Source organism: Cetorhinus maximus, chromosome 3 (assembly GCF_964194155.1).
Source record: "Cetorhinus maximus chromosome 3, sCetMax3.hap1.1, whole genome shotgun sequence".
Lineage (NCBI taxonomy): Eukaryota > Metazoa > Chordata > Chondrichthyes > Lamniformes > Cetorhinidae > Cetorhinus > Cetorhinus maximus.
This window is the reverse complement of record NC_135881.1, coordinates 58,327,214-58,340,071: the sequence shown is the minus strand read 5'-3', so window position 1 is coordinate 58,340,071 and position 12,858 is coordinate 58,327,214. Positions and strand designations below refer to the sequence as shown.

The window sequence follows — 12,858 nt, the reverse complement described above, 5'->3', positions numbered from 1 at the left end:
TACCTCTACGCAGACTTGGAGGAGCTCCTGGAGGGTTGACTTAAGGTTGTGGGTATCACTCACAGAAATGTGCCACTGTGTACAGAAAGTCTAATTAGATAGTTTGCAAAATCTTGAGTCTATGGGCAGTATGTTGGGTGATGTTGGGAGAAGCGTAGCAGAAGTAGACTGATGTGGCTTTTCAGTGCCAGGTCAATTAATGACAAAATGCCACACTTGCCATCCAATTAAGTATGGCCGACGTACTCCCGAGGCTGGGGAGCGAATAGGAAACCCCCCAACAATGGCACATTGGCAGCCCCACCATCTGAAGTGAGAGCTGCTGATGCATGTAAGAGAGAGAGAAGGCTCTTGTACCTTGAGGTGTCTTCAAAACACTAGTTAAAAATACTAAAATAGAAAGAGGCCACAGCTGTCAGGCTGTTCTTTTGGAGAGGACACAAAATTTGCAGGGCTGCCTGTGCCTGCAGCTGTAATCACTGCAGTATGGCAGCTGCGGGGAGTGGGGTTTAGAAGCTTACTGGAGAGCTGATCCCCAGTCTGCCATTGGAGGCCGCCTCCTTTCACTGGCCATGTTTCAGATGCCACAGGTGGCCTGCCTGCTGATAGGGAAACTCGAGCTGGCATGGGAGAGGATTCTTAGTTAATAATGATAGTTTGGGGCAAAATTAAGAGCCGTTTGGATAGATGTGGATTAATTAAGGAACACAACATGGGGCAGAATCTTCTGTTTGGCGAGCGGGGGCAGGGCCCGCTCGCCGACGCATAAAATTACGTGGGGCGATGTCAGGCGTGCGTCCCGACATCACCCCACATCATTTACATTCTCAGGTCGGCAGGCGCGCAGCCGAGTTGGCTGCATGCCCACCGACCTGTCAACAGCCTATTAAGGCCAGTAAAAAACTATTGAAACCATTAACCTTAAGGTTGGCGGGCAGGCCGGGAGCCCTGGCAGGCTTCTGAAAAAGCATGAAACCTCATCCATGGGTGGGATGAGGTTTCATGAGGGATTTTAAAATTTCAGAGTGTGTTAAAATAAAAGTTATGGTCATGTCCCAACTCATGTGACAATGTCACGTGAGGGGACATGGCAGCAAAATTTTTTCCTCATCTTTATTTAAAGTTTCAAGTCTGAGCTGATCTCCCTGAGGCAGCACTTTGCCTTAGGGAGATCCGTGCCCTCTTTCGCACTAATGTGCAAACAGGGGTGACGATCGGGAACCCGTCCGCCTGCGCCCGCTCCCGCAAATCTCCCCCAATGGGGGGAAAATGTTGTCCATGGATTTTTTAAGGGCAAATTGTTTTTAACTAACTTGCTTGACATTTTTGATGAGGTAACAGAGAGGGTTGATGAGGGTAATGTTCATAATGTTGTACATGGTGTACAATGCTCATGTTGCACAGAAGCTTCCAAAAAGCATTTGCAGATGACACAAACTTGGAAGTACTGTGAACTGTGAGGAGGATGATAAACTTCAAGAGGGCATAGGTTGTGGAATGGGCAGAGAAGTGGCAGTGATTCATTCTGATATGCAGAATGTGGAGAGGCAATATAAAATAAAGGGCAAAATTCTAAGGAGAAGCAGGGGCAGAGGAATCTGAGTGTATAATCTTTAGAATGATCGATCTAAACGGAGTTGATGTATTTGGTGACTGCTTTTATGCCTTCGGAGATGGTGTGTTTGGCCAGTTCCCCTGGCAGTTTGAGGCGGAGGGCACTCTGGATCTCCCTGGCTGAGATGGTACTGCTTGTTGTAGTGAATGAGGAGTGAGGCCTCAGAGGCGATGCACTCAAAAATGTTGACAACGAAGGAGTTCATAACAGTCATGGCCTTGGATGAGGTCCTGGTGGAAGGATGGACCTGGGTCAACACCGTATACATAAATGGAACAGGTCCACTGGCAAGATTTCCTCTGCTTCTTGGTGACTTTAGTCAGCAACTGCTTCAACACCTTGCGGGACATACCGCCCTTAGCCACAGCTGCCACCTCAGGCATTCCACTCGACTTGGACCAACTCAAATCATATACGTGTATACATCATTCAAGGTGGCAGGACAGGTTGAGAAAGTGGTTAATAGAGCACATGGGATCCTGGGCTTTATAGCTATGGGCATAGAGAACGAAAGCAAGTAAGTTATAATAAACCTATATAAAACACTGGTTCAGCCCCAATTAGAGTATTGTGTCCAGTTCTGAGCACCACACGTTAGGAAAGATGTGAAGGCTTTAGAGAAGGTGCAGAAAGGATTCACAAAAATGGCTCCAGGGATGAGGAACTTCAGTTACATAGATAGATTGGAGAAATTGGGACTGTTTTCCTTTGAGGAGAGACGGTTAAGAGGAGATTTGATGGAGGTATTCAAAATCATGAAGGGTCTGGACAGAGTAGATATGGAGAAGCTGTACCATTGGCAGAAGGATCGAGAACCAGAGGATGCCGATTTAAGGTATTTGGCAAAAGAAGCAACAGCAACATGAGGAAAAACCTTTTATGCAGCGAGTGGTTAGGATCTGGAATGCACTGCCTGACAGTGTGGTGGGGGGATGGAGGTTCAATTGTGGATTTCAAAGGGAAATTAGATAATTATCTGAAGAGAAAAAAAATTTAGGGCTCTCGGGAAAAGCTAGGTGAGTGGGATTAGGCAAATTGCTTTTGCAGAGAGCCGGCATGGACAAGACAGGGTGAATGGCCTCCTTCTGCACTGTAACCATTCTATGATTCTAATAGGCCACTTATTCATCTTAGCGTCTACCCTGCCACTTGTGGAAAGATAGCTGCACCCCTTGCCCCCACCAACTTAGCCTTTCCGAAAATTCCTCGGGGGCAGAATTGTGCCAGCAAACCAGCTCACTGGCCGGCAAAGGGGAATTCTGGGCCCACCCTTTCCAGTCCTTCCCCCATAGCGCTTCGGGAATCTGGCCCCATATATCAGGCGACCATACCTAGGTGTGCAAAAATTTACACTTTTCTTTAACACATTTTCTTTAATGTAGAAAAACAAAACATTAAAAGGATAAAATTTTCACTTTCATAATATGGGCGGCAATCTGTCTGAGTGAATTGCCTACATGTTATACAATTAATTGAAAAGGATTGTAATTGGGCAAATTCTGTAACAGCCAGGTGTTCCTTTCAACCCTGCAGAATTACTGCCCATGTGATATTCACTATGAAATATTTGACAGATGCTGTCTATAAACAAATATTTAGAATACATGTGATGCAATATTTCTACAGGTTGTGCAAATATACAAACAGAGTGGCAACTTGTTGGATTAAAATATCCCAAAAGTTATGTGAAATACATTTGTTGACAACCTGGTTAAGTAGGGCTATTAGTTATATTCGGAGCTTACCCTTCTGCTTTGGATGCAATATATTACAGCCATCCACATTTTGCAAACAAGTTCAGTCAATTCATGGAAAGAAATAGTTATCTCAATTCTACAAGATAAAGTACATGGCTATTTGCTCCTGTTGCTCTCTTCATTGGACTCTTAACTGTAGTACTGGCTCCAGCTTCACTCTTGCACCTGACCTTTCTCACAGTGGATTCAGTCTTGGGATGTCATGCCTGACAAATCACAGCTAGCTTGTGGGAATAAGTGTAAGCAATATATAACTTCTATTGTAACGTGGCTTTTCCCAAGTTGAGCAGGCCGTTAGGGGTGCTGTCCAAGATGACTCAACCTTCCAAATGTGGTAAAATATTCAGTCTCTGCTTAATACCTCCTTCCACAACAATTGAACAATGTTGGGACTTCTTCCAGTGGTTCAGATGTGTTAGTATTATCTACATATTCCACATCAGCATGCTCAAATCTGCATTAAAATACGAGAGCCCTTGCATGGCTTGGTGAGTAAATATATAGCCTGGTATAGGCCAAAATTACATGGACAAGGGAAGTTCTAGCTTTGTGTCTGCTCTGCACGAGATAATAATCATAAATAAGAACTTGGGCTAATTCTTTTGAGCCCTATTCCAGGGGAACTGGGCCTGGATTACCATCTGTACTGTTAGCAGATTTCAGCTGGATGGTAATCCAGGCACCACAAATGGGTTCAGTCCCCCTGGAATTGGGCTCAAAAGAATTAGCCCAAGTTCTTATTTATGATTGTTATCCAATCACTTTTGCTGGAAAGTGCCAAGATGTGGATGTTAGTTGAGCACATGAATGATCTCAGCTGTAATACTTTCTATGGTTAAACATATACAGCCTAGACCATAACTTTCCAAACTGAAGGACATGAAGGCACCTGGATTTGCAATTGTCTGAGTCAATTATTTGAGAACACACTGTCCAAGGATACTGTATTTCACATTTTCTCTGCATTTCTTGGCTTGGTTATTTATTTTACTGCATTGGCACATGTAAGATCCTAGGGTAATTTGTACAGCTGATTTTCCTGGTTCTGGTGCTTAGAGAACTAAGTGTTCCCAAGGCGCAAAGGTCAGGATTGAGACCCAGGTTGTTGGGTCCTCCATCCGTTTAACACTATCCTGCAATTTCTTGGGGCTGAGGTAGGCCTGTGGCTGCAGTAGGTGCAGATAGATGGAGTTATTAAAAGCAGTGAGAGAGAGGGTGGTTCTATAGTTTCCCACCTCATTTTCCCCTGCATATGCCAGGTGACCCAGTGCAGAGGCACCCAGAAAAGTTGTGTTGTTAACCTGCTTCCAGGCCCTGCTGACTGGCAGGTATGTGGGGTTCCTAAGGAAAAACTGAAGATCTAAAGTTAGGCTTCCTCACTTTTTGTAACCCCTCTCCCCCACCCAACCTCCACACCACCACCCCCCACCCCCAACCCCAAACTTTCAGATTGATTTGGGACCTGGTCTCCACAGAATCACACTCTCAGGCAGTGCATCCCAGACCCTAACCACTTGCTGTGTAAAGAAATTTTTTTCTCATATCGCTTTTGCCAATTACTTAAATCTCTGCCCTCTCGTTTTCGATCCTTTCATGATTGGGAACAGTTTCTCCCTATCTACTCTGTCCAGGTCTCTCTAATCTCCATCTGCAGCCAGAAGGACCTGATCACACAGGCCAGATTCAGGTTTACAGGCCTGAGAGAACTGAAGCTGCTCTTTGCTTTCCTGGGCCTAATGGGAGAGTAGAACAGGCTAGGCAGAAGAGGAGTGGAAATCTGTTAAGCTATTTTCACCAGGCCACCTTACTATGTGTCGTGGGAGCCAGTTCACAGCAGCAGTATAAGCGCCCTGGGAATTGGCCAGTTGCCCGGCCATAGCAGATGCCAGGCCCTGTGCCAGGGTGAAAAAGGAGACAACAAATTAGCCTGGTAACATAATGTCAGGAAATGGAAGGAAGAAATAAGGTCAACAACAGAAGCATTTAAAAAGAAAAGAGAGGCTCAAATTGTTTTACCTGCTGATAGGCCATGTTGAGGAAGAAGTATCGTTCTGAGCGTCGCATTGGAAGGCAGAGACTGTACACAGTGTGAACAGAGGCAAAAAAGAAACTCAAAAGCCCCAGCTGTTTGCGACACTGCAGCCAATGTTCCAGCCAGGCAGGAAATCGGCGATATTTAGTTCCAGAATTCAGCTGAAAAGCAGACGCCAGCAATCCTGCTAGGTACACGAGCGACAGGAGGGTAATAGCAACTACAGGCAAGGTTTTGTTCACAATTTCAATTGGAATTTTATAGAAGTCACTCTGTCTGTTCTTCACATAGGGGTGAACAATGTCTCGGATGAATGAATATATATAGAAGAATATGGATAAGCCAATTGCCACAAGCACAGGGCCTTTCCAGAGGGTAAAGAGATGCAGGGGCATGTTTTCTATCTCCTTCGCTGAAGCCAACGCTCCCATGTCAACTGGGATAAAGTCCAGCTGCCGAGCAAGTTCGATTATCTGTTGTCGGGCTTCCACCACATTGCTGCAAATGTATATCTGATGGACAACAGACAACAAAGCAAGTTTCAGCAAATCCCAAACTGTTTTTCATCAAAGGCAGCGTTTTTTAATGCCATCATCAAACACAGCCTTCTTTTCATATTGTCCTTCTACAAGCTAAAATATTTTCCCATTACATGCAATGAATTAAATCCCAGTATCACAGCTGATCAAGTCACTTTGCCATATCACAGCAAACGATAACACAAAGAAGGAAGTGACAATAGATGAGGCACTTTTGAGTATTTGAAAAATTAAGAGTAGATTTTGTTCTACTCTCTTTAGTGAGGACATGTGATCAGAAAGATGGGTCTAACATTAGGAAATGGAGCAGAATTCATCTGACAAAAGGACAATCTGAAATATTAACTCTGTTTCTATCGCCACACATGTTGCCCAATCTGCTCAGTATTTTCAGCATCCACAGTATTTTGCTTTTGTGGAGAATGTACCCTTTGTACTTTGAGACTGTCATCTCAAGCCAACCCAATGTGTATCAACAAAGTTTAGCAATCAAACATCATTGTTTCAATCCCACTCCAGAACTTGAGCACATAAATATGGTCAACATATCAATGCGGTGTGCAAAGTGTGTCAACCCAGGTGATTGAGTAGAACTTTCCAGCCATCCAGCCTGATGATGTTCCACTGACCATTTAGCTAAATGCCCAAGCCGAAACGGTCAGTGAAAAATGGGGAGGCAACAGTACCACAGGGTTTATATCTGACTGGGGAGTTAGTATATGCCAAGGACATACATACTGGGTTACTACATAGCACCCTCCTTGGAGTGAACATAAGTAAAATGGAAGCTGACCAAGGTGCGTCTGGGGCATTCAGGAAGGCATTTTTTAAATCTGATTTTGGCAAACCTGAACAGCCTGGTGCATGTTAGTTCACAGATGTTGGGTTCCCCATGGGGCCAAAAAAAATTCTTGTCATATTAAAAGTTATTGGGTCCTCGGCTAATCTGTGGCAGAACATGCGCGTTACCTTAGTTTGGCCTGGTTGCCCTAATTATCAAACCATTATCCTTCTGGCCCTCCAATGAGCTACCTGCTATATTCGGCAAGGCAGCGGCAATGGCAGGCCTCAACATGGCTGTTGCCTGCCTTTGCCGCTGACACTGGCATGCAATTTCCGCCCCCTGATGGTGTCCAGAGCCACTAATTGGGCACCGAGCTCACCTACTGCCCCATTAGGGCATTAGCATTTATAAATAGTGTAGCAAGAGCGACAGAGTTCAGTCAGATGTGGGGTTGGGAACTGGAATTCATATGGATGTTGGGTTACCAATCCCAATTTGAAAATCCAGTCCCAAAAAACAAATTATCTGGCCATTACCACATTGCTGTTTGTGGGATCCTGCAGGGTGCAAAGTGGTTGCCATATTTCTTAGGTCATGACATTCATAACACTTTAAAAATCAATTAACTGACTGTAAATGCTTTAGGACTTCCTGTGGCCATGAAAGGTACTATATAAATGCAAGATCTTCCTTTCACTAGAGCTGAAAAATAAGTAGCATGATAGGTTGTAATAATAGATTGAGGTAAGGCGTTGGCAGAAAAAATATCTTTTATAAAGAGCGTGGTTAGAAAACAGAATATCTGCCACAAACTCTTATCGAAGAACTATTCTTAAAAGGAAACTGGATAGTAGTTTGAAAAAGAAGATAAATATTAGAAATGGTGTGAGGTATGTGATGAGAGTAGAATTAGACTAGATGTTTCACATGGAAAAAAAAACAAAGATAGGAGACTTGATGGACTGAAAAGCCTGTCCGCATGCTTTGATATTTTATGAAATCTGAAAAACAGTAATCTTCACATTGGTACAAGAGGTGAAGTTCTGAGGGTATATTTGAAAAATGTTGTTTAAAGCAGAACATAGGACTTTGCTTAGGAATAGGCTGTTTTTCATGTGTTCAACAAGTGCTTGATAGTCACTATTGGGAGATTAATGCTATTCTGGTCTAGTAGTACACCTATGGTGTTGTCACATTGACTCAGCACTGTGATGTAAGAGTTGTTCATTTTAATAAATAATTGGCATCACCAGACTCAGCACATGTTGTGCTAAGGAGCACCATGGGATGGATTATCAGGTGCACCAATGATTATCGCATGCAGTCATAAAGGCCTGCAACTGAAGGGTCAAAAAGGGCTGAGGAAGACATGGGATAACAACCGTTTATCGCGCTGGAATCCGGCTGCAGGGGATTTATTCTTTTTGGTGATGAAAGCCATTCTGCTATAAGAAGCAGCATGGATGAAGGTGACAAAATATAAGTAAATGTCATCTTCCCTGTGGTCCAAAGCTGGAAGCAGGTGAGAAAGAAAACTACTGGACAATGCAAGGTTGCTAAAGACTTGACTTAAATGTATTGTAACTGCACTTAACTGTAACCTTGATATGTCACTGAGAGAGAAAGCACTATGCTTTACTAATTGTTCATCTTTGTGCACAGCATGTTCAAATTGTTCCTGGGCATTGCTTAATGTTGTCAAATCAAAGTGTTGACCATGCAGTCATGAAAAGGGGCAATAGTAGGTATGGTTCCAGCAAAAAGTCCCTGAATGTGGCATAGTCACACACTCAAATAAGCTAGTACATGTTCTGGGTACATGGATGCCACACTTTCTGTAATTAAACAAAAAAACCTGGGGGTTTCAACTCACTATCCCAGTCTGGTACCATCCCCACTCTAACATCCCTTGCATAGGCCCCATTTCCACCAGTTATCAGGAACTCACCGAGGCTCCTTAGACAGCACCTTCCAAACCCACGACCACTACCATCTAAAAGGACAAGGGCAGCAGACAGATGGGAACATCACCACCTGGAAGTTCCCCTCCAAGCGACTCACCATCCTGACTTGCAAATATATCTTCGTTCCTTCACTGTCGCTGGGTCAAAATCCTGGAACTCCCTCCCTAATAGCACAGTGGGTGCACTTACACCACATGGACTGCAGCAGCTCAAGAAGGCAGCTCAGCACCACCTTCTGAAGGGCAATGAGGGATGGGCAATAAATGCTGGTCTAGCCAGCAATGCCCACATCCCATAAAATTAATTTTAAAAAGTACTCCTGGTCTCACCAAGTGTAAGCAGTACCACGTCCTGTTTGCCCTGATGGCTTTGTTTGGGGTGGGCAGAGGCTCCACCTGCAACAGGCCAAACGGCTGAATATTCCAACCTTGGGCAGTGACACAGTTACACTGGGAGTAATAATTAGAAGCTACACCACAGAAACAAGCCATTCTGCAAAGCCAGTCCATGTTGATATTTACGTTGTACATGAGCAAACAGCTCTAATCATAATTACCCACCCTATTTATATTTCCTTTTAACCCTTCTACCTGTAATGCAATACTGGAGTCTAAACTTTGCATTATGTTGGAAGGGCGAAGGGGCTTTTGGGGCCACAGCATTTGGATTTTTGAGAAACCAGGAAAAACTATAGATACAGAGTGACATGCCCAGATTAACAGGATTGAATGTGACATGAGTTTGGATATCTATTTAGTTCATACTGAAGAATCCACCTATGTTGCTAGCGCTACTTCCTGTAAATCACAGGCCCTAATCACTCTTCTCTAGTATGAATAATTTATTGGTATTTTGTGATTAATTATTTCTGAAATCTGGACTATGAGTCTTAAAAAAAATCAGGCACATATATTCCTCCTTACCCATGACAACAGCTTTTCCAGCTGTCCTCCACATTACAATTTATTCTTCGGTTTATTGCACAGTTCTTCCATTGCTTATCTTTCTCCCTATCCCCACAAATAATAGGTCCACCCCCACATCATCCTGAGGACCTTCCATCTCACCTCACTCAGTGTGCCAGCCTCTAGTAATAAAAGGAAGTGGGAATATCCAACAGATGGAGCTTTTTGGCCCTCTATTGTCCCCTGATGACTTGTGGTCTTGTAAGGGACAAGTGGAGGTTTCTGTTAAATACCAGAAACAGCAGGAACTTGTCGCAGCCAAACCAATACCATTTCGCAATGGATTCAAGGCTGAGTTGCTTCCGTTTTTTAGAAAAAATGAAGTCTTTTTAAAAATTGTTTCATGGGATGTGGGCGCTGGTGGCTAGGCCAGCATTTATTGCCCATCCCTAATTGCCCTTGAGAAGGTGGTGGTGAATCGCCTTCAACTACTGCAGTCCATGCGGTGTAGGAACTCCCATAGTGCTGTTAAAAAGGGAGTTCCAGGACTTTGATCCAGGGACAGTGAAGGAATGGTGATACAGTTCCAAGTCAGGATGGTGTGTGGCTAGGAGGCGAAGTTGCAGATGATGGTGGTCCTTCTAGGTGGTAGAGATCATGTGTTTTGAAGATGCTTTTGAAGGAGACTTGGTGAGTTACAAACTTATGAATTAGGAGCAGGAGTAGGCCACTCGGCCCCTTGAACCTGCCCCGCCATTCATTAAGATTATGGCTGATGTGATTGTAACCTCAACTCCACGTTCCCACCAACCCCTGATAACCTTTCACCTCCTTGCTTATCAAGAAACTATCTACCACTGCCTTAAAAATATGCTAAGACTCTGCTTCCCTGGACTTTTGAAGAAGAGAGTTCCAAAGACTCATGATCCTCAGCGAAAAAAATTCTTCGCATCTCTGCCTTAAATGGGTGAGCCCTTATTTTTAAATAGTGACCCCTAGTTCTAGATTTTCCTGCAAGAGGAGACATCCTCTTACACACCCACCCTGTCAAGGCCCCTCAGGGTCCTACTCAGGGAGCTGCTGCAGTGCACCTTGTAGATGGTACACATTTCAGCCACATTGTTGCTGGGAGGAGTGATGCTTTGCCTTGTACGGTGTTGAGCTTCTTAAGTGTTGTTGGAGCCACATGCATCCAGGCAAGTGGAGAGTGTTCCATCACACGCCTTGTAGATGGTGGACAGACTTTGGAAAGTCAGGAAATGAGTTACTCGCTGCAGGATTCCTGCCTCTGACCTGCTCTTGTAGTCACAGTATTTATATGACTAGTTCAGTTCAGTTTTTGGTCAGTGCTAACCCCCAGGATGTTGATAGTGGGGGATTCAGTGATGGTAATGCGATTGAATGTCAAAGGGAGATGGTTAGATTCTCTCTTGTTGAAGATAGTCATTGCCTGACACTGTGAGGCCTGAATGTCATTTGCCACTTATCAGGCCAAGCCTGAATGATGTCCAGATCTTGCTGCATATGGAAAAACTCATTTTTTGTTGCTGAGCTTTTTCAACATTTTCTGTTTTTATTTCAGAGTTCCAGCATCCGCAGTATTTTGCGTTTATCTTAGTGCTTAATTCACTGCCACTTCTCTTCCAGGAATGCCACCTTGAAGAAGTACTGCTCTTCTCTCCGACAGGATTTCCGTTTGTCTCTTTCACCCTGTTCACCTTCATTACTTTCCATTTCCCTCCAGGTGTTTGACAAGGTGTTTACCAAAACTCACTTCCACAGCCACATTTCCTTCCTCAGCAACTTTCTCCATCTCCAACTTACCCCACATAGATTCCAACTGAAGTTCCATCCCTTATGTTTCGAATCCAGCCAGGATTACAGGCATCTCTGGGACATACAACGTTCCTCGGACTGCTGTTCCTGCCGCATCCTGAGATCCACATTCAGTGCCATGCGCCACCATGTGTACACACTCAACCTGTCACTTGTTTCTAAGCTGTGCTTTCACAGAGTGCTGATCCTTGTTCTGCTATTAACACATTCTGCTATCTTACCTTTATGCCAATATCAGCACATTCTTTAATCTTTAACATTACCATTAACACTCTGTTTGTCTTGTGTCCATGACATCGTTGTCAATCTCTCCTGAACTCCCACCTATCCCTGACCTTCTATTTTGCTCCATCTGCTCCACCCCCTCTTCAAAAGTATAAAATCCATCACATTTCTACTTCTCTTTAGCTCTGAAGAAGAGTCATACGGACTCAAAACATTAACGGTGTTTCTCCCTCCACAGATGCTGCCAGACCTGCTGAGCTTTTCCAGAATTTTCTGTTTTTATTTCAGATTTCCAGCAGTATTTTGCTTTTATCTTACTATTTGTTTAACCCCATTATCTTATTTTTTATGAAGTACCATCTACAACATGCATATTTTGTGTAAAAATAAAATGCTTTTTAGTTTAGTTTGTGTACTTGAAAGAGAAATATTAAAGACACATGCAATGTGGGACTGAACAATAAAATAATAACGATTCCAGGTTTGATGCTAGGTCTGTGTTAAAGTAGCTGATCTCATTCATATTGCTGTAGAGACCCTGGAATTAATGCCAGCATTTCTGAACTGGTGGCAGTGAAGGGCAGGTTTCCCACCCTCGAGCACTATCTAACGCTTTTTGTATGTGTGCAGACATTGGGGAGAATTTTCCCTCTGTCAGGGGGGTTGTATGGGGGCGGGCGCGAACCCGATTGGGTCCACACCGCCATTTTAAGTGGGCGGGCCAATTAAGGCCTGCCCAACATGACGTGAGCCCGGAAGCACTGAGCGGGTGGGGAACCCTGAGTTGGGGCCTGCGGTCTTTTGCATGTGCACGAAAGAGCGCAGAAATCTCCCTGAGGCACAGAAGTGCCTCAGGGAGATTAGTTTAAAATTTTAAATAAAGAAAAGAAAAAATTTTAAGACGTCCCCTCATGTGACAGTATCACATGAGCTGGGACATGTCAATGAATTTTTATAAAAATTTTTATTCAATTTATAAACACTTCATGAAACCTCATCCCGCCCGTGAATGAGGTTCCATGAAAAAAGCGAAGGCCGCCTGGGCTCTTCGCCTGCCCGCCGACTTTAAGGTTGGACAGGCAGCTCAGTTTATTACTTTAATTAGTTTTAAAATGGCCTTAATAAGCCTTTGACAGTTTGGCGGGCACATCATTTTACGCCTCGGCGAGTGGGCCCCGCCCCTGCTCGCCGAGCTGAAAAT

General features: G+C 44.0%; 1 protein-coding gene across 2 annotated transcripts in view; it reads right to left on the bottom strand.

Moving 5' to 3' along the window:
• steap2 (STEAP family member 2, metalloreductase) overlaps window positions 1-12,858 on the bottom strand; it is a 117,085-nt gene that overhangs the window by 45,333 nt on the left and 58,894 nt on the right. For both annotated transcript variants that reach the window (XM_078538417.1, XM_078538418.1), the window contains one exon: window positions 5,389-5,916. In XM_078538417.1, coding sequence (XP_078394543.1) covers window positions 5,389-5,916 — 528 coding nt within the window. The remainder of the gene's footprint in view (window positions 1-5,388; window positions 5,917-12,858) is intronic.